The sequence below is a fragment of the Jaculus jaculus genome, chromosome 7, assembly GCF_020740685.1.
Source record: "Jaculus jaculus isolate mJacJac1 chromosome 7, mJacJac1.mat.Y.cur, whole genome shotgun sequence".
Taxonomy (NCBI): Eukaryota; Metazoa; Chordata; class Mammalia; order Rodentia; family Dipodidae; genus Jaculus; species Jaculus jaculus.
In genome coordinates, this window is record NC_059108.1 from 19,585,239 (window position 1) to 19,608,803 (window position 23,565).

The 23,565-nt window shown below is 38.1% G+C and overlaps 1 protein-coding gene across 4 annotated transcripts in view; it reads right to left on the minus strand.

Annotated features, from left to right (window-relative positions):
- Trpc4 (transient receptor potential cation channel subfamily C member 4) overlaps nt 1-23,565 on the minus strand; it is a 200,386-nt gene that overhangs the window by 82,178 nt on the left and 94,643 nt on the right. For 3 of the 4 annotated variants that reach the window (XM_045155285.1, XM_004660026.2, XM_004660024.2), the window contains exon 3: nt 17,868-18,386. In XM_045155285.1, the coding sequence (XP_045011220.1) occupies nt 17,868-18,386 (519 nt within the window). Of the gene's footprint in view, nt 1-17,867; nt 18,387-23,565 lie in introns of those variants that run through there. The other variant, XM_045155286.1, reaches the window with a different exon arrangement.

Consider the following 23,565-nt stretch of genomic DNA (forward strand, 5'->3'; position numbering starts at 1 on the left):
TTATTAAGCTTGTCTTCCATCCTTCCCTGACTTTAAAGGGCAGGAAGTTAATGTTAAAAATTACCTTAATCAAGAATGGACAATGTGTGCCAATGGAAACTACAAATTATTTACTAAAAGAAACTAATGAAATTAATAACTTCAAACATAACAATGATCCTGTATTGAATAATAACAGGGTTTTGTTTGTTTGTTTTTTGTTTTTCGAGGTAGGATCTCACTCTGGTCCAGGCTGACCTGGAATTAACTCTGTAGTCTCAGGGTGGCCTTGAACTCATGGTGATCCTCCTACCTCTGCCTCCCAAGTTCTGGGATTAAAGGCATGTGCCACTACACCCGGCTGAATAATAACAGTTTTAAGATGACAAAAAGACACCCAAAGCAACACATAGGCATAACGAAAGTTCTATAAAAAGTCTACATTTTTTAATTTGTAAATTAAAAAAGAAATCAATCCCAATATCATACAGAATCTCAAGTAATAGCCAATAGCCAAACAACCATCCAAAAAAAAAAAAAAAAAAAAAAAAAACCAAAGCTTAAGGTTATAACTACCCTTTCTGATCTCAAAACATATTTAATCATGGATATTTTGGATAATTAAACAGATTATAGAACCCAGTATGAACACATGTGATCTAATTATTTCTAACCAGAGTGCCAAGAAAAAGTTCTTTCTAACAAATGGCCCTGGGTAAACAAGACATATGCATGAAAAAAAAAAAAAAATGAAGACTGACATTTACTATGCACAAAATTAATTCTAAATGGACTGAAGACATAAACATAAGACCTGCAACTCTTAGAAGAAAAGATGGAGTACAACCTTCCTAATTAGCATTAGGCTTGGGAACAATGCTTGTATATAAACCGAAAGCAGGGCTGGAGGGATGGCTTAGCAGTTTAGGCACTTGTCTGCGAAGCCAAAGGACGTGGCTGGATTCCCCGGACCAATATAAGCCAGGTGCACAAGGGTGTGCATGGAGGCCCTGGTGCACCCATTCTCTCCCTCTTTCCCTCTGTTTCCCTCCCTCTTTCTCAAATAAACAAATAAATAAATATTAAAAGTAATGTTAGAATTTAAAATGTTTATAAAAGAAGCAGAAGAAAAGAAGAAAAGTAGAAAAATTATACTTCATAAAAATTTGAAAATATATACATCATAAGAGGGTTTTCACACATCACAAAAGCAGCTCATAGGATGGGATAAAACTTTCGCAAATTGTAAGATCAGCCTGAATATATGATGAGGCATCAGTGTTCACAAATATACAAAGAATTACTGAAATTCAACAATGACATATGCAATAATATACAACAATCTGATTCAAAAGTAGGCAAAGAACTTAAATACAAATGTTGAACAAACACAAGAAGAGATGCTCAGTGTCAATGATCATTAATAAAATGCCAGTGCAACCAATGAAGGAACCTGTGCTCATTAGAATGGCTGATGTCAAAGCTACAAGATTCAAGCCAGTTGACAACTGCTTTTAGCAGGTATGGAGAAATTGCTAGCACTGGATTGATTTATTTAATTTAAATTTTTAAAATTTATTTTGTTTATTTGAGAGACAAACAGAAAGAGGGGGAGAGAGAGAAAGAGAGAAAGAAAGGGAGAGAGAGAGAGAGAGAGAGAGAGAGAGAGAGAGAGAGAGAGAGAGAGAGGGAGAGAATAGCTATGCCAGGACCTTTAGCTGCTGTAAATAAACTCCAGACACATGTGCCACCTTATGTATCTGGCTTATGTGGATCCTGGAAAATGGAATCTGGGTCATTTGTCTTCACAAGCAAGTGCCTTTAACTGCTAAGCCGTCTCTCCAGCCCTGGTATTGAATTTAAATTTATATGGCCACTGTTGAAAACAACATGATGCTTGGTGAAGATACAAAAACAGACACCATGTGATCCAGCTATTATGCCAGTGGTAAATGCTGAACAACCGAAAGCAGGCTGTTGAAGAAGTATTTGTCCGTCATACCCTTATTCATCATCCCAAGTGTCCTTCAGTCGGGCGGGTAGATAAGAAAATGTGGTATATGTACAAAAAGGATTATTGTTCTGCCTTAAAAAGGAAGGAAATTCTGATACATTCCACAATATGTGAGCATAAAGTCTGTGCGATATAATCAATTACAGAAAGACAAATATTTGACTTACAAGAAGTGTGTAGAATTGTAAAAACTATAAAGACAGTAAGAACATACTTTTCAGGAAATGGTGGGGAGAGAAATGAATTATTATTTAATGAATGAAGTCTTGCAGGATTAAAAAGTGTTTAGGACTTGACGGTGGTGATGGTTGCCCAATACTGTGAATGCAAATTGTGTTGCTTAACTTTAAGATAGGCACATATGTGTGTGTGTGTGTGTACTTTACCACAATAGAATATTTAAACTCAAGACAAAAAGCAGCCATTAAACACCATCTCTCCCAGAGGCCATGACAGAGCCAGTGGCAGCCAGTGAACCAAGACCATCTCTGGTTTTAAATGAGATATAGCAGTGAAAAAGATCTTCGATTATGAACATAAAAATGACCTGACAAGGAAAGTCAGGACTATTTTAAAAAATGTATTCTTCCCATCACAGATAGATTTGGAGTCAGACTAGGGTGTTTTATTCCATGCTGTGTAACTTACTATATGTTAAACACTTCTGTTACATGTTAAATATATTATCACAATGCATTTCAAAAACTTGAAGAAAACCTCTTTTTATACTTTAATTGTAATTAAATTATCCTTTAAATGTGAGTCCTATGTCTCCCATTTACATCTGTTAGTAATTTCCAAGAAAATTAAACACTGTTTTAAAACTAAGAAAAAAAGTTCTACAGGCTTCCTATAGCTCTATAGAAATAACTATATATTGTTTGGATTGTTAAAAGTTACCATGAACATTCATTTTAAATTCTCAGAAATGTTCTTTGTGCAAACTTGATCTTTCTAAAGCCCACGAAAGGAAAGGAGATGTCTTTAAGATTGTTAACATGTAATCTATTCATATATGAGTTTTCCGGTTCTAAACAACCTTACCTTTCTTCTATCTTTTGACCTGGAGTTATTACTGGGCTGTTCAATCCAAAGTGGGGGAGGCTAAGCACATAGGTATGAAAGGCAGAGCAGCTGGGCTGCAGGGAGATGCAGCTGAAGGTGGAAAGATGAGCAATGCAGCTTCGACGTCGTGAACAGAACATAATGATGCCAAAATTTCAAATAGGCAACAGTGGCTATGAATGTGAATATCTCAAAGCCCTACAATTACAATGAGGCTGCAGGGAGTAAAACTGGTACCCATCTGAAGTACAGAGTTAGTTCAGGTTAACTACATTATGGATATTTTGTTTCAAAAGGCAGTGATATAGCATGTTAAATATTTAGCCCCAGGGCTGGAGAGATGGCTTAGCGGTTAAGCGCTTGCCTGTGAAGCCTAAGGACCCTGGTTCCAGGCTCGGTTCCCCAGGTCCCACGTTAGCCAGATGCACAAGGGGGCGCATGCGTCTGGAGTTCGTTTGCAGAGGCTGGAAGCCCTGGTGCGCCCATTCTCTCTCTCTCTCCCTCTATCTGTCTTTCCCTCTGTGTCTGTCGCTCTCAAATAAATTAATAAATAAATAATAATAAAAAATTAAAAAAAAATATTTAGCCCCAGATGATTTTCCTCCAATTAATTATAAGTGAAAAAATGTTGACATTTAAAATTTAACTAGCTATGGCATTATTAGTATTCTTTAGGTTTCTGAGTTCTCCAGTCTCTTTGGAAGACAGGCCTTCTTACATATTCACACACTGTCTACACTGAAGTGATTGACCATAGTCCTAACACCTCTGTCTAGCCACATGCAGAAACCACATTACTGGCTTGGCTTCAAGACAAATGTTGGTCGGTATCTTGCGAGAACAACCATTCTTCCTTAAGGGAGACTCTGAAAAAGTCAAATGCTGCCTCTTGCATATTCCAGTGTGGGCCAGAGACTTGTCAGTAACCAGTGGTTCATGAACAAATGAGAGAGCAAAAGTAAAACCATAATGGAAAAGATAAGAAAGTACATAGGATCAGTGAAATTGAAGTGGTTTTCTTCAACACCATCTGCATTACTTTAATAGTACTGCAGCTTCCTGCTGGAGCTTCTAGAAAGGAGCAATGCTAATTAACAATAGTTTCAGCTACATTTGAACAGATAAATATCAAAATAAATAGGCAATCAAATGACATAAATCAATGTAATTCAAAGCACTCTAACTTTACATACAACAATTAATTACCTAATTCTCTCATTATAAGAATGTAAAGTAAGTTATACATAGCAATTATATTTTTACATATTTCCCTAAATATTATTGAAGGAGAACCTCCCCAATATCCAGTGTTTCTAGTATCTTCTTGTAGATTTCCCAGAGTTATGTATATACATAAAGAACCATGAAGAAAATGGTCAAGTCCTCCTTGTAACACAAAATCCCTTAGGAAGACTGTCACCCAGGCATTATAAAAATAGATTTTTGACTTGAAGAAAAAAAAACAAAAGGTAACATACACTCTTGAAACACAATGTGCTCCTAAAAGTGTCAGTGACATTGTGTTTGCTAAACATAGCAACATAAAGGTCACAGTTCTTATCATCAAGGGGTTCACAGTCTCATAGCAGGAGAGATCTAATACAATGAGTTATGATATATCGCAATAACTGTACTTGAACCACAAGGAAAGCCTAAACTAGCCTAGGAGGGGAGGTCGAATCTTGTGAAAAGAGTGGAATGTGACCAGGGGTAAGAGGTGCATGTCAAACTCACAAAACACTAGGGAAGCATGCACAAAACATAATACAGGAGAGGAAATAGGAGAATTCTCAAACAGCTGAGCAGAAAATGCAAGTCCACAAAGAACAAGGGACGAGGGAAGACAACCAGCCAGGATCCACATATGACATACTCTCTTAGTGACCTTGGATTACTGACTTGATGAACATACAAAGTAATGAATGGAGAACTAGGTTAATATTTAAAAACAATATGCTATACCAGGAGTATTCAGAATAATCCAAAAAAAATTTTAAAAATCACATAAATAACCATTGGTTATGGAAGACAAAATGTAACATATGTATTTACTATGGAATATCATTCAATATCAGAAAGGAATAAAAATTTTAAATTTATTTATTTATTTATTTGAGAGAGAGAGAGAAAGATATAGATGTGTATGTATGTGTGGGGGTAAATGGGCTCATTAGGGCCTATAGCCACTGTAATCTAAACAAACTCCAGATGCATGTACCACCTAGTGCATCTGGCTTTGCATTCGTACTGGGGAGTCAAACCTGGGCCTTTAGGGTTTGCAGGCAAGTGCCTTAACCACTGAGTAATCTCTCCAGCCCATGGGATTTTGATACATACTACAAGATGGGTGACATTTGAAGATATCATGCTAAGTGAAACAAGCCATTCACAAAAAAAAGTACTATAATATTTCATTTACACACACTGTCTCATCAAATTCAAGGACAGAAAGTTGAATGATGCTCACCATCAAGCAGCCAAGGTCAAGGTAGATACACAGGGGATCTTTGCATCACTGAAAAATGATAGTGGTGGTGGTTATAGCAGCAATGTGAATGTACCGGAGGTCACGGAACTATGCAGTGAGCAGTGATTGAGGGGCCATATTATGTTACAGAATTTACCCCCAAACAGCCTGACAATGTTTTTTATGTTCTAATGGAAGATTTTGGGTTGGATAATGTTAATGTACTAGCTATTCTGGAGTGGAGTGAACTCACATAGGAAGAGGGTCATAGAACTAAGGAAATGAGTGACACACGCTATGACTCTGTTGTCAATCTCAGTTGTCAATCTGACCAAATTTAGATCACCATGAAGACAAACCTCTACGTGTTTTCTGGATTAAGTGACTTGAGGGAAGAACATTGACCCTAAATGAACAGCACCATTCCTACCATAGGCTGGAGCTACTGAACCGCATGTAAAAGGAGAAACCAAGTCAAATCTCTGCTTCCTGATTGTGGATACAATGTGACCAGCCATCCCACACTCCCATTGCCATATCACCTCTGCCATGATGGATCCCCTCGAATGGCAAACCAAAAAATATATATTTTCCTTCCTTAAGTTGCCTTTGTCAGGTATTTGTTGGAACAGCTGGAGAAGTAAGCAATACATACTCAAAACAAAGCAGGAAGGATATGGCTGGAAGACAGGGTAAGATTTGGGAAATATAACTGACAAACCCAATTAACAGGCTTTGATTACACAAGGGCTCTAATTATCCATGCTCCAGAATTTGGCAGCTTAAAACAGCAATTACAGTTCCTTATATCTCATAATTTTGTTGGCTCTGGCATAACTTGTTGATTTCTCTGCCCCATGCGATGTCAAAAGAGGTGAGTGAGCAGTGCCCCAATAGAGAAGGGCTTAGCCCAAAGTGAGCGCGGGTACTGAGTGAGAGGAGAAGGTTATGGCACAGCTTCTGTACAAGTTCTGCCAGGCAGGGCAGGGATCCAGGACTGGTATTGGTGAGACTATTGGCAAGCCTGTCTGCCAGTTGCTTCTACATGATGGTGACCTCAGGATACTCAGGCAGCTCAGGTAATTTACAATGCTCAGATGGAAGCTGGGAAGCTTCTTTTGACAAACATTGCATGCCACAGAAAGAGTTCCTTGCATGTTAGTCTCTCAGCTAGGCAAGTGTCCAAGACAGCCTTTGATTTCACAGGATAAATACCCCTGCTCAGCACACATCTCTCACCTACCCTAGCAAGCTTTTGGAGATAATGGGTGTAATCAGAAATGATTCTCTTATTTCTCGAATGAGAATCTTAGAAATTGTCCTTAACTTTGACATAAAGGACAGAAAAACAAAACAAAACCCGAGTTTAGAAGTTTGAAAAGCTAATAACGATAGCTCATACACTTAAGACATAATCAAATTTGCCAGTATGTAAAACCCGAGTTTCTTGCATTTATGATCTCTTCTTTCTGTTAAATCTAAATTTCTGTCCAGCTCAATTGTATAATGATTTATTTAGCACTTAGTATGCCCTGTGATGAACTATTCTCAGCATTCAATCATACTCATGACTAGGCAAATGATACTCAGTTGCAGGTAGAGGGAGATATGAATGCATGGGTGTAGAAAGAGAATACAAATTAGGTTGATTGTGTGGTCTGGAAACCTCCCTTGAAAAGGTGAGTGTATAAAGCCAACGTACAACAAAGGAGCCACCCACAGATGGCAGTTAAGGCAAAATGAGAGCAGAGGCCATGAGATTTGGGGGAGGAAAGAATGGATGATGTTAAAGTGCTATCCATGAAGCTACATAGTGCTTCTTCCTCAGAATCTATTTCCTACAGATTTGCCTAGATGACTGCTAATTTTCCACTGAAACTTAAGGTACTTCCTCTTCCTTGAGCCTCTTACACACACACACACACACACACACACACACACACACACATCCCTCAGGAAAAATTGAGAACCGTTTCCCTGGGCTCCAAGAAAGGAGATCTAAGAAACTTTACATTATTATCTAAACAAGATTAAAGCTCTAAGTTGCAGGAAACCTCTGGAAGAAATCACAGAAAGCCTAGTGCATGCAGTCTTCTCATTTTTCTCCCTGGGTCTTTGGCATCACATAGCCACTCCAGCATTTATGGACTTGGATATAAAGAAAAGCAGTATCTGTCCTTCTCTAGCAGCTCCCGGATAGACCCAGTCTCTCCACCAGCTTCCTCCTGGGTTCATGACCTGGAAGCTCCCCATAAGCTTTCTAGTGTCACCCTAGGGGTTACCCTGGAGGATTTAGAATAGGAAGTGAGAAGAGACTTCAAGGCTAATGGCTCAGAGCTGACTGAAAAGATCCCTGTGCTTTAGAGAATGCCATGACAATGACAATAGTGTCCATCATTTGACACTGAAAAGAGGCTGTAGAAAAATGAAGAGCAAGTGTTTATGAGCAAACAGGGAGCTGGCCTCTGGCATATAAATGCAGTGCACACTGGCAGAGGGATTAAGGGCACACTGGAGGAGGAAGGAACACCTGGCAGATGGATTCAGGTTGTACTGGAGGAGGAAGTTCCAAGCTCAGTTTCTGCTGCTGCAGAGTAGGTGCCGCTGTTTTGCTCCCTGATGCTGACATGTCGGTAACGGGAAAAGAGTACAATGCAAAGAAAAAAAAAAATTCTGACTATTACCTTGTTCTTGACCACCTAGAAGCCATCTGTAACAACTTCAGTACTCAGTGCCAGAAGGACAAATCACAAAATTATTACACAGGTATTATCAATTCACAAGTTTTACTATATATTTCTGCTTCAACCTATTAAAACATAAAATAACCACCATTTAGAATATTTTGACCTAATAACATTTGAAAAAAAATGCAGACGAGGCACGGTTAAAAATTTCTTTCTTATGCAAAATCTATTAGAAAAATCAAGTGGATGTTTGGATGTTAAAACCACCAAGCATTTTTGCAGAACTACAATGTTTGTGTTTTATCAATTTCCAAAGGAAAACCTATGATATTGTTCTACTTTTCCAAGGAAAGCAGGCTGGGATCCATCTATCCAAAAAAAGTGGCAGCCAGTAACTTTGTTCAGTGATGAGTGACAAGGGAAATACACACTTAATGTGAACACCTGTGCAAAACAAACAGGATAAATGGTTCTTCATACAGACAGGGTAAATGATGATATCTGAACAATGAGGACCAGCAGATCAGGCGCCAAGCTGTACAGACAAGAAGTTCATGTGAGGACCAAGAGAACACATCTAGTAGACAGGGAACATCTTCAAAGATACTATTAGCCTGAGGTTTTTCACAACAAATAAAACCTGCATTGAAAATACTGCTCATCCACATTTGTGTCTGTGACTATAAAGAAAATACACCTTTTCAGAAATAAACTACCTAATTTTTTTTCTACTTATCTGCTAAGATTTGGTCCTTTTGTTATAGGATGTAAAACTGTTACTTTTTCATCAAGGTAGTGGAAAAGGATAAATTCCTCAGCTGTTTGAGACATATACAATCTCAAACTTTGCTGTGCAATGTAGAAAATTAGCAACTGCGTTTAGATAAGAATTAGGAGAAAGTGGCTATGTGTCCTTTAATTAGCTGTAAAGAAACCCTTGGAGATTAAATTCCAAGCTCTAAAAACTGAGTGTTAAATTAAATGCCTAATGACCTGTCATCGTTATGTCAGCTGCCTGACAAGTCCTGACAAGCACTTGCTTCCTCCATTACACAGTGGCAGACACAGAAATGTGTGGTCCTTAGGAAGGAACTGTGAGAAGCATCAGGGAATTTGCCATCCACGTTGCCTTTGGTAGCAACAGGGAGAGTGTGTGCACAGAAGGAGCTAAGAGGCAGGGACTCCGGATTCACTAGCTAGTGCTCTGCTGCGGAGCAGCGGCAGAGAAAAGTGAGCCAGAAGCAAGTTGATTCTTAGCCCCTTTCATAGGTCTCATGCTTATTTATACAACTTAGCATGGTTTTGTGTATTAAAATCCCTTTGTTGTTGTTATGAACATACTTTGGGCCAGGTGTGGTGGTGCATGCCTTTAATCCCAGCACTTAGGAGGCAGAGGTAGGAGGATTGGAGGATTGCTGTGAATTCAAGACCACCCTGAGATGACATAGTGAATTCCAGATCAGCCTGGACTAGAGTGAGACCCTATCTCAAAAAACCAAATAAACATATATATACACACACACACACACACACACACATATACTGCATGGATGCATCTTTTCCCTCCTCCCTGCATGTAGGACCAGCAGTCAGTTATTGGGGGGTTGCAAGGCCTCTGGGCATGACATCCCAACCTGTGGCTCTTACAATCTTTCCATGTCCTCTTCTGCAAAATTCCCTGAGCCTTGGTGGTATGTTTTATATCAACTAGCCTTCCTGTATGTTCTGCTAGAATACTGGGGGTCCTGTTTCTGAGCTGGGGAGTCAGGTTTAATGGGCATATGTAACTACCTGAAATACAATTAAAATATATTCAGGAGGACAAGTTAAAATCAGGTGTGTAGGACACTATATGTGAGTTGCTTATGAAAGCCTATAATGGGGAGATTTAGAGATTTAAAAATCTTAGAGGCTGGGATAAAATTACCACATCATCTTTTTTTTTTTTGATGATAATGTATATGTAAATGTAATGGCTCAGAGCACTGATTATACTAATAGTAAGAAGGATCAACTTCTTTTGATATTCAGAATGGAAATGCAAGCCATGAGGAATAGATGAATACTTATCACAAACATTAACATACTGAATGAGGGCATCAACTTTCCCCACTGTTTATCATCCAGTAGAATGATGATGTGAAGCATTTTCCTGCACATGATTAGCTTTTTGGAATGGAGGGGGGGTATTGGTGAAGAGAGAGACCAAAACATTGCTAATAACAAAAATCTTAATTATACATCATAATAACCACTCTTTCATGGGCAAATATTCCCAGGGAAATTTCTGACCTTTGGGAGGAAACACATTTTAGACCTGAGAAAACAGATACGTGAAGGATGATTTGTTCAAGAGGACATCACAGACTCATTTGTGTCTGAGACAATGTGCACGGTATGGGGCATTCCCCGACCACTGTCTACATCCTGCTCTTGTAGAAGTTACCAGGAGCAAGGCAACATGAAATAATACTATTTGTATAACTAGTACTTAGAACCACTCCCATTAAGATATACATGATCAGGCATGGTGGCATACGCCTTTAATCCCAGCACTTAGGTAGGAGGCAGAGGTAGGAGGACGGCCGTGAATTCGAGCCCACCCTGAGACTACATAGTGAATTGCAGGTCAGCCTGAGTTAGGGTGAGAACCTACTTCAAATAAATAAATAAAAATACAAAATAAAATATACTTTATCACCAGAAATACACACTAACTCTGGGAATCATTCCTGGCAATGTGAGGCAGGAGCAGGGCGTCTGCCAGCCAGCTAGGTAGGCTACAATCTTGCTGCCACGGAAGGAGGACGAAGATGGCAGACAGGCAGTAAGGAGAGCAGAAAGAGGTTCTACAAGATTAAGGAGGCGTGCCGTGAAGACAAGTCCTGGCCGGCATTTGTTCTAGCATTTGTACTTTTCGTGGTGGTTGCTGTGATATGCTTGACAGAACTCACGTGCTCAACTTCATAGTGACCCACTGACTTCCATGAGGATGGAAGAGTTCTCCCTTCACCTTTGCTAAAATAAAATAAAATAAAACAAAACAAAATAAAATAAAATAAAAAGCAGAAAACTTTAGTAGCAATATGGACAATGGCTAGAAGGTAGCTTATTGTTTAGAGGCAAGGTGTTCACTTAGAAAACAAACAAGAAAAAGAAAATCAACTTTCCAATGCAGCAATGCTGTTGATCTACAAAAGAGAAAGTGATAATTAATTGTGTCTTGGGGACATCTAAAAGGAAAGATCCCTAGACAAAGTGCTATTTAAGGTGATGTCAGAGAGACAAATATAATTTCAAAATAGTTTAAAACATAAAAGTAGAACATAATAAATCATATCAAATCTAAGTCAAATGCCTAGTTTACCAACTTTGCTGATAAGAATGAGTCAAAGAAAATGCAAAAGAAAAATCCCAGGTAAGGAGGAAAATACCATGAACCATCTGTCATCATTTTTGTCCCTAGGTTTGCTCTCTTTACCATTTTTAGTATTCTTCTACAAGAATCATTTGTTTCTGGGACAAATTCTCTGTAGCATGGGACATGTTCCCCAAATTCTATTGTCTGTGTTCCGTTGGAACTGTATTCACCAGGAACAAGAAAATGTGAAAGATACAGTGCAGACTCTACACCGGATTCGATCCAAGTAAAATTCCATGAGCACCAATGTCTAACAGTACTAACTTTTCAGCGCTACTTGCAATCAGTGCATAGGTTCTGCTTAGCTTCTGAGCAGCGACCAGAAACCACTGTATCTCAGAGAGAAAATTCACCAACATCACTGAAGGTTCTATGCAAAGGCCAAGATACAATATTCCCTTGAGTTGTCTGTACTTATATCTTAAGGGTAGTGCTAGGTAATGATACATCCTTATGGTGTGTGTATACAGAATCCTTATTTTCCCTCAACTACTATCAAAATTACATAACGGCATCTCTAGGGATTTCAGCTCAGTAGATTTTTGGCAGAGAATATGAAACATTTTTTTTTAAATGTGTTATTTATTTATGAGAAAGAGAGACAGGGAGAGATGCAGATAGAACATGGGCACGCCAGAGCCTCTAGCCACTGCAAACAATCTCCTGATGCATGCGCCACCTTGTGCTTCTGGATGTACATGGGTACTGGAGAATCATATCTGGGTCCTTAGACTTTTTAAGCAAATATAATAACTGCTGAGCCAACTTTCTTTTGGCAATAAAGACACAGTGAAATTATGGGCATGTTAGGGCCTCCAGTCACTACAAATGAAATCCTGATGCATGTTCCACTTTGTGCATTTGGCTTTATGTGGGTATTGGGGAATCAAACCAGGGCAGGCAGGTTTTGCCAACTAATACCTTTAACTGATAAGCCATCTCTCCAACCCCTGCCAAGTTTTTCAAATGGTTTCTGAGGATCAAACTCTGGATCCTACACTTGCTTAGCAAGCAATCTCACTTACTGAGCCATTTCCCCAGTCCCCAGTCTTAGTTCTTGATAATAGAATTTTGAATAAATCAAGACACTTTAAACCACAAACTTAGATTCAGCAGAGGCTCTTCAAAGACATATAATTTAGCAATATTAAAATCACTTTGGTTCACATGCTATGGAAGACATCAGGATATTCAAGTGCTTTACCAGCCTTATTAACTTAGAAGACAAAAACCCAGATTAGCACCACAGATTAGCACCACAGGTTAGCTAATAGTAATGTTGTAATGCCACTGTCAGACCTCTGCGAAAGGGAAAGCAGATTAAAAACATATACACATGCTACTTACTGTACAGAAATTATATTTTCACTTCAATCTGAAAAAGTTATAAGGAGCTTGAACTATAATGCTTTCCTTCAAAATAAATGATTTCACTGCTTTTCATTAGTCAATGCATAATCTACTTGGAGGTTGAGTTAGTGTTTCACAATGTTAAACATGCAAACTGGAAACTAAGTAAGAGTTTTGCTGTAAAAAATATTTAGGAATGTATAAGGTCTTTATACGTAGTCAGATCTTACAAATATTAGGATTGTCAGCATAGAAATAATTTTTAACTCCCATAAATTCTACATGTACAAAAATCATGCCAGAGATCAAAGGAAAAGTTTCTTGTTTAAGAAATGCATCAGTCATGCCTCACTATGACCTAATACACAGGAAGACCATCTGTACTGGGTATATGGGGTGCATGATCTTGTCCAGCTTCACGTAACACTATTTATTTTGGGTGGCTTCTAGCATCTCACAATGAGACCTAAAGCATTATCGTTTGGCACACATAAGTAAAAGGCCAAAGTGAACTACGGTTTTTATAGTTGAGATCTGAATTTTTATTTAGGCCCCAACTTCAATTAAAAACAGAACAGTAAATGCTATTTAATATTCCATGACTCAGAATTCTCACACAAAATAACCAGGAAACAATAGATTTGCCTTATAACAAACTATGCTAACATGCAACCCGGAACCTAATGTCTTGCATTGCCACAGATGATGTTTGTTTCATCAGCTCATGATTCATATAACTATGGTGTCATTAGTGTTAAAAGAGGTTTAGAATTAAAACCACACATGATGAAAATGTAAGAATACCTATGGAATACACTTAATGCATGCCTTTCCTTTTGGATATCACAGAAATGCCAGAACACATATGCAATCAAATTCTGGCAAAATTTGTTTTAATATGTGACTTCATAGAATAACTATTACTTTTAACACTGCAGAGTAATCAGGCAATAAGCAAGCAAGGAGCTGTCTAGAACTGAGACATTCTGAAATTTCCTTCTGGGATATTCACTCCTGCAAATCTTCTGTATGTCATGTGCTGCAGTAGGAGCGAAGAAAATGACAGGAGTGTTCTTAACATACACAGTGTAGAGGAGAAGGCATTATTAGAAACCAAATCAGTATAGAAATATATAATGGTGGCTATTTTCCATATTTTAAAAAATTAGATATGGACATACTTTGTATGTAAACAACACATGTTGGTACCATCCTTTCCCTCCTCCCTGTCTCTTTTCTGAAGAAGTCTTCCTCATTGGGGATGTAGGTCGGCCCCATGAAAATTGTGGGTGACGCATTACGGGGGTGGGGAGGCAATGTCTCTGTGAAAAATGTCCCAATTTGTGGCTCTGACAATCTTTCCACCCCCTCTTCTGCACAATTCCCTGAGACATGTTGGGAACATCTTAAGTCTACTTCAGTGATGGGCACTTAGAGGTCTCTGGTTCTCTGGATGACTTCATTTTCCACTGAAGAATCTGCTCCTCTTTTTCATATGGGAGCTGGACCTGAGGAGATAAATGACCCAGCTCACTCCACCCCAGCCCCAGCTGAAACACGGAGGAATTGGGGAAACGAACAAGGGTGCTGCTTTCTTAGTGAATCTGATATCAGCACAAGGTTAATGGAGGTAGACACTGAGGATACTCAACACCTACCAAACCAGAGTTGGTGGATTTTTTTTTTTTTTTAAGAAAGCAAAGTATTCTTCAAGGTAATGGTTAGTTAGATTCCTTATATAACCGCCAACCTTTTAACTCTCTAAATATTTTTTGATTACTATTAGGTTAGCAGACAAAGTAATGAAAATCCTATGAGAAACCCCTTGCTTTGTATATAATGAGGGTCTTTATTCCAGAAAATGAGAATGAAGTGAGGAAGATTTGGGGTTCAGGAACCTCCCCAAACAAACCCATTACAGAAGATTTACTCCTGTGAATGCTCCCAGGAGGGGTGAGAAAAGAGATGAACGTTAAAGACTGGCCATGACTTAGTTACTATACAAACTGATGTGAAAGTGTCTCTAAGCATGAAAAAAAAAAAAAATACCAGAAACAACCTCAAATTTGTTTAGACCTAGCCAAAGAACACCCATGGTAAAATGATGTAAGGCAAGGCATTTGGCTAAGGCAGAATTTTTTTTTGTCTATGGCACATGGCCTAACTAGAAACTCTTAAATCAAATAATTTGAAGTCAATATTTTCTGGATAATCTAGAAATATGTTTCAAGAAACAGAATTTATATAATTTCATAGATGTTGATGTGAATAAAGCTATATTCCTGATCTTTTAATAATAATATCAATTTGCTTTGTTTGTGAATATTGTCAGTAACAGGGGAATTTGCTATGTGATACTGGATTTTCCACAACTAAGAATTTATTGTCATCTGCTTTATTTTCTATTGAAATCTCAAAAGATGAAAGGAGAGAAAGTAGATGGGATGTTAGACAATTTTTCTTCACTATTATGGAAGAGGGGCTACAAAGAACATAAGCATGAAGCTGTGCTATGGTTATGATCTCACCGTAGCTGTTGCTACCTGCACATGGCTTGCATTGGGCCCATCAATGCCTTGCCATGCACTATGGCAGAGAGCAAGACAAAAAGAAGGCACCAAAATAGAAGAGGGAATAACTGGAAAGAAGAAGGGTTACCATGGAAAGAAAATGAGGAAAAGGAGATAAAAGAAGCAAGAGGAGGGGATTACGATGAAAACACATTATATAGATGTATGAAAGTTTTCAATAAAAATGTTAAAATCAAAACTTTTCTTTCAAAGAATCTTACTAGTTATTTTTTGCCCCATGTCTTACCCTTCCTTGATCTTGGTATATTATCAGGCGTTAATTACCTTCTGAGATCATGGCTTTGCAATAACAGAAAAGTACAGGCATCTTGACAGGCATGCTAGAAATGGTCAAATGCCTTTAGCTGCTTTTCTCTCGACAAACCTGACCATAAACTGAAACTGTTCAATAGATATTAGACTTCTTGTTTAAGAAATTTTAAACCTGAGCTACTTTATAAAGTATGCAAAGAACTTGAGAACAAATGCTAAATGTGAATGGTTGATTTTTTAAAAATATGTTTTAAAATTAATTTTATTTGAGAGACAGAGGGAGGTAGAATGATAGAGAGAGAGAGACAGAAAGAGGGAGAGGGAGAGAGGCAGATAAGAATGGGCACATTAGGGCCTCCAGCCACTGCAAACAAACTCCAGATGCATGTACCACCTTGTGCATCTGGCTTATGTGGGTCCTGGAGAGTTGAACCTGGGTTCTTTGGCTTTTTGGGCAAATGCCTTAACTGTTAAGCCATCTCTCCAGCCCTGAATGGTCAATTTAATGGGTCAATGTATTTTGTTGTTGTCTCCTCATATATGATAAGGTCTGCAGAAGAAACATGACTTCATGTACGACCAAATGCTCTGGAAACTGCCTGGAATATGTTTTATGAGACATAAATTACATAATATAATCAATGAAGAAATTAATAAATGACCAAAATGTGTGCAATGAATTAAGTAAATATACACTTATAAGTATATAAAATTTTCATAATAAAATATGTCTTGGACTTTGTTTTCATAAGAATTCAGACACTTTAGTGGATTAACATCGTTGAAGTTATAGTACAGTAAAGTATTTAAGAATATTTTCCCTTGGTATTCAGAAAGTTATTGGGGCAAAAGACAGAGATCAATCAGCTATGATGACAGGACCATACTCAGTGTTGGCAAAGAATCAGGCTGAGGGGATAACTGCAGAGAAGTTAACAGGTAAGAAAGGCAGACTGCTTGCTTGTTCTTCATTGTGCTTAAATATCTTGGGAATTTTTTTTTTTTTAATTTTATTTATTTATTTGAGAGCGACAGACGCAGAGAGAAAGACAGATAGAGGGAGAGAGAGAGAATGGGCGCGCCAGGGCTTCCAGCCTCTGCAAACGAACTCCAGACGCGTGCGCCCCCTTGTGCATCTGGCTAACGTGGGACCTGGGGAACCGAGCCTCGAACCGGGGTCCTTAGGCTTCACAGGCAAGCGCTTAACCGCTGAGCCATCTCTCCAGCCCATCTTGGGAATTTTATTCCATTCATAATGCATAAGGTCATATCAAAAATGAGTAGATGACTTTTGCAGCCAATCCCTTACCAACCAACCAATCCCTTAACAAGACCCTCCTCAAAGAACAATCAAAAATGAGGAGATAAGAGATCTTAAAACCTGATCCTCCAAATCAAGGACCATAACATTATCTAACTTCATGCTATCAAAGTATAATAGATGCAATGACTTCATTTATTTATAACTTCCAAAACTGTCATTGTAAATAGCAATAAAAGTAGTAGTTTCATCTGCCACTGGACTAAAGACTTTTCATTTATTAATAATTTCTAATAATGCATTTTAGTATAATGGCCTATAACTTGCCTTCAACTCCCCCCCACTTTTCATGCTTCCTATGGACCCGTAAAGAAAATGTATCAAATGGATATATACATATGTATGAAATAGTATAAAATTATATCCATCAAGTAGATGAGAAAATTCAGTGAGATTTTGCATGACCCTCTAAAGTTACAAGACTTACAAATAGCAATCAAGATGCTTGTGCTGGGGTTTATAAAATTCATTAGGTTTCACTTTTATGACAAGTAAATGTATGCGTTTTAACACAGATGCCAAAAGCCATTAACAATTATTGAACCATTTATCACCACTCTTCATTGTGGTGGTAATTACCAATCTGGCAAGCAACAAAAGCCACTGACTTACAGGTGAATAAAAACCTTGTAAAATGCAACACTGATTTTGTGAATAGCATTTACTTTGGGGTGGGTTAGACTCTGTCACATTTGATGGATCGCGTTTGGCAATACTCACCTCTTTCTGACGGTACTTAATGGCTAATTTTAGTCTTGCGAGATCATTTCCACTTTGTTCTTCAATCAGACTATTGTCATCTCGGTAATTAAGAATGATTTCCAGCTCTCTGGAACTTCTAGTCTGGTCTAGGAGGTCCTTAGCAAATTGTTTGCACTGTCGGGATAACTCCTCATACTCTGACTTGAATTCATTCTCCACCTTGCTCAGCTCCTGGAGCTCCCAACTTAGCTGGAAGGCAGTGAGGAATGGGTCCTCGCTGGAGAGTGCGATGAGAGAGGGGCTGGCCAGGGCCTTGTAGATATTCAACCTGGAGCGAGAGTGCCTGAGGCTGTCCACGTCTGAACTGGAGACGCATTCAACACAGTTACAGCGGACCTCGTGGGGTCGGGGCACTGAGACACCTTTCTGGACCAAAAGTTTTATTATCTCATAATTATTTGTATGGGCTGCCAAAATGATGGGTGTGATGTCTGGAGTGAATTCGGAGAACTGCTTATCGAGGAGTATGGGCGGCACCTGGGAAGAAGGAGAGAGCAGAGGTGAGGAATAACATTTTGGAAGCCTGTGAATTCCACATAACATTACACCAGGGCTGAGCAAGTTTATCATAAATCTTTTGCAGAACAAGCACATTCTATTCCTTTCTCCAAAAACAAGAAAAAAGGTAACTTTCCAATATGAGAACACATCTCGCTTTATGCAATCTGACATGTCACTTTTGTTTTAATCTTAAAATAGGTGGCTATGGAAACTGTTTACTTGATAAACCCTTTCTTACTCCCAACTGATTTTCTAGTGGATTATCTTTGCTTTTCTTTCTCACAGATGTTGATTTCCTAAATAATCAGGAAGTATTCTGAAACAAATAAGACTTGTTTTAAAACTGTGTGGCTCCTCCCTTAATTCCTCCATGTTTTGGTTTTTTGTTTTTCCCCTCCTCATATGTTTTCACTGTATTTTGCCTTCCTCCACCTAGAGCAGAAGTTGAAACCTCATGTGTTCACTCTGCATCTGTCTTTCCAGCATATTTTGCAGAGGGCAAGAGATACTCCATGACTAGCAAGTACCTCTCAAATATGTAACTACTTTTTTTTTTTTCTATATTTATTTGAGAGCGACAGACACAGAGAGAAAGACAGATAGAGGGAGAGAGAGAGAATGGGCGCGCCAGGCTTCCAGCCTCTGCAAACGAACTCCAGACGCGTGCGCCCCCTTGTGCATCTGGCTAACGTGGGACCTGGGGAACCGAGCCTCGAACCGGGGTCCTTAGGCTTCACAGAAAAGTGCTTAACTGCTAAGCCATCTCTCCAGCCCCGTAACTACTTTTAATGCTATGTAATTTTATTTTAGAGCATTTTCTTGCCTACAATATGGTCTGAGTAGAACAATGCAGGGGTGGATGGATGGTCGGAATGTAGAGGGTCAAAACGCAGGTTATTTGTGCATTTCTGCATGGAGCCCTTTTGTTCCCCTTCTTCTCTACCTCGAGTTGAGATAGCAGGAAGCTTCCAGAACAGGTGCCACCAACACAGTCTTAAGCTCCCGTGCCAGAACTGGGCACTAAATGATAATGCGAATAATTTCTTTACGTTTTGTATTGCAATTGATGGCCATAGTTATTCATTTTAAACTTGTCACTGGCTTACAGCCTAGAGCCAAATGCACAAATACAAAGATATGCAGTGGATACTTTCTAAGTCGCACGGTTACTTTGGTAATATTTTTGAAGGGTGAACTAAACAGTTGAATGGTAGTATATGGGTGAAACTGCCTGGCAACTATTATACTCTGAAGCATAATTGGAGCAACAGAATTGGGAGCTGCGACTGACTATGTCAACTTGGTCAGAAAGTGGACTAAAAGATAGGCAGGCAGAGGGCAGAAGGGTGTGGTAGAATAAATCGAATCAGAGACGGAAGCGGAGGCCAAGCTTGGTGGTTCACTCCTGTGATCCTAGTTCTTGGGAGGGTGAGGCAAAAGCAGGGAGAGGCCAGTCTGGATTAAAAGCAGCGTCAGGACAGGATGGGTTACTTTCACCAGTTATTAGCCCACTTAGAACCAATGTCACTTTTAAAATGATCTGTTACTATTGCTTTACTTCTGTCAGTCTATGAAGTCTTGGCACTGGGCATGTAGCTCAGTGACAGAATGTTTGCTCAGCAGGCACAAGGCCCTGGGATTGATCTCAAAACCATCAAGCTGAACAGGGTAGTCTAGTCTGGTAAATTGATAAGACATATAATGATAAAGAGTAGTTAGCATTTCCATCTCTTCAGATTAAACTTTTATTAACAAACAATTTTTATGGACATAATGGTAAGGTTAGAAGTTCCCTCAAGCTATTTGGTGACATATGAAAGGTGGACATACTGAGAGTCATCAAAACAGTCAATCAGAGACTCTTGTCCATTTTGGGTCCATGGCTGCAACATTTATCAGCAGATTATCAAATCTGCTATGGGCTGAACACTCAGACTTGAAAGAAGTTTAAATATAGAAGCTCTACTCTCAGAATCATTCAGAAACCCCAGAAGACAGGCTTTCTCCTCCCTTTCCATTCTCTATTTTCATTTCATTCTCTAGCTTTTCTCTGTCTCACTCCCTTTCCTTCCTGTCATTCAACACCTTCAAAAGAAGACCAATTGTCTTTCCACTTGAGTTTCCTTAGATACAGATGGACCATGTGTGCATAACATGCAAAACAAATAGGCCAAAATCGGTCTTTATTATGATGAAAATATATTTTCTTTACTTCAAAGTTTCTCAAATTTTCAATTTTTCATAATTAAGATGTGAACATCATGAGAATAGCTCTATAGATAAAAATCACATTGTACTTCACTTGTTTTAGCTGCAGTAAAATCCATAGACAAGGAGGTTTTACATCTGAGCAAACAAACATGCATGGAAAAACATGCCCAAATTGCTAACAAGTAAATGATAGACTCTAATCACTTAAAAATCCAAGTCACTGAATTGCAACTACAAATTACTGAATTACATTTCATCCAGTATTCTACAACTTAAATAGAAGGCAATTAAAAGTATCCTGAAATGCAACTAGTATCTATATTTTTATTTTGAAGTAAGGCCTTTTATATAGTCTTTATTAATGTTTTTTTTTTCACATCTTTTTCTCATCCTTACCAAAACATTAGTCACACTTCTCACTGTATCATTTTTAATGTCTCATAGAACCAAAGGTTACTGACATATATGGGGACTCCATTAACTCAGAAGGCAGTTACTATTCTCAGAGCCACCCAAGTAATTCACTGTAAAGTGACTAAACACCAATCTGTGGTACAGGTGTTAAAATCTAGAAGATAATATCTTACCCAAATATAGAATTATATAACATGCTAAAGCAAAAAAATGTTAAGTGAAAGTTTTCCTGAAATGACATTGAGCTAATCTAAGAGTATCTGTTGCTTTATATTCTCTAATATTGAAATAGGTTGTACTGATTAAAATAAATTTACTCACATATTATTATTTGGTGCATCCAAGACATAAAATATCATCCATAGTCTAATCTTTCTCTTAATTAGATATGAAATAAAGAATGTATTTAAAGCACCAGAGTTATAGAATAAGAAAGAAAAGAGCAAAAAATTTAAGTGGATCTGGGCATGGTGGCACATGCCTTTAATCCCAGCACTTGGGAGGCAGAGGTTGGGGGATCACCTTGAGTTCAAGGCCACCCTGAGACTACATAGTGAATTACAGGTCAGCCTGGGCTACAGTGAGACCATACCTCCAAAAAGAAAGACCAACAAATAATTTAATCATTGTCCCCCAAAGAAATTACAAATGAATCAGGTGGTGGATATACTAAATATCTTAATTCTATCATTACAGTATGCGTACATATCTGAATAAAAAGTGTCCACTGTACCTTCTAAATTCATTTAACTGTACACATCAAAATAAAATTTAGAAAAATAACAAATAGGACAAAGTTGTCTCTAATGGTTTATAAGATCACGTACTTTGTAAAACCAAAGGACTCTCAGTTAGATATGTTAGTGAGGCTTAATACAACAATTGTGTACAAAACCAATATATTTCTCTAGATTTGCAATGTAAGTAATATATAAAATTCTGAAAAATTGATAGTATTAATGTGATGAAAAACATATAGTAGTTGTTAATAAGGAAAAATAAAACCCAAGAGACAATCTCAAATATTACTATGGGGAATAATAACCAAATATCAGGAGATACTATGCAATGAAGACTTAATATCATAATTTGTCTTTTTTTTATTAAAAACATAAGCAACAAACACGATTTCATTTCATTGGAATCAATTTATTGCAAAACTTGTGAAATTATAGTATTAGCTAATATGGAAGCATATGTATGTATATATACATCTCTTTAATACGTATGTCTAAAATTCAGGAACCAGAATCTTATCCAAGAATATGGCAAGAAGCATGAATCACCTGAGCAGCATTCTGGTCGGAATTATCATTGCTGATTGTATATAACAACTTCATGGGTGACACAGTGGATTTCTGTTCTCGTGGGAAAGCAGTTAGTTTATTTGTTGGTACTGGAACAGTTTTCTACCTAAACAAAATTAGGCCTCTAACTCAATTTATAACAGTAAATTTGAGGTGGAGAAAGTATTTAAATATAAAAAAGAAAATGCAACACAGTTTTTGAAGACAATGGAAGAGCAACTGCCCAGCCTCAGGGCTGAGGTGAGCTCTAGGCATGATAGGAAGCGTTGCTTTGGAATCTGCATATGTCACTACACAGTTCTTGAGTTCAGTGCTGAAAACTCTCACGGACAAACTCAGAGAACAACATGACAGTAAAACACACTTCCAGTATATGGAGGGTAGTTACTATTTATTTTACCCAGAGTATCTACAAATCTAAAGAAACTATATGCAGCCCAATGGATGCATGGATAATTATAAACAGATATTTTGTAGAGAAGGAAATCAGAGGTCAGAAATGAAGCAAATCATCTTTCATATTAACACTCACAAAAAGCAAAACTAGAACGATAATGGCATACATTTATTCTCCCTCCATATTGGCAAGTGTGAAGTTCTGTAGGGATAGACGCTCTCATTCTTAGTGCGTTAGAGGAACATAAATTAGCATATCCTTTGTGGAGAGTACCTGATACTCATATTATCCATAGTTTTGACCTCTGAGAACAACTCACACATAATAGCTACACAGGACCCAGCGGTTAAAGGCGCTTGTTTGCATAATATCAGGCACAGTGACAATATTTCTCTCCACAGTGACTTCTCTTATCTGCATCTAGATTAAACCAAACACATACTGAGAACATTCCTAAAAGTCATGTTTGCATTGGCACATTCGAATCTTTATGTTACCATTGTCACTTCAATGATCACTAGAACTAATTAAACAGCATTATTTTACATTGGATATTATAAATAATTTTGAGTCAATTTAAAGCTCACAGAGTATAGTGTTGTTAATATACAAACACTTTGGCCTTTGGTATAAGTTTTAAGCATCTTTGGAGGTTGGTATATACACAGAGCCTCCAGTCCCCGAGCCATGGATACACTGCATGATTGTTTGTCATGATATAAGTTTGGAGATAATCTGAATGTTTTTCAAAGGACAAACATTTTATAAGTAAGCACCTTTACCCACTGAGCCATCTCCCTAGCCCCCAAAGGCAAACATTTGAACA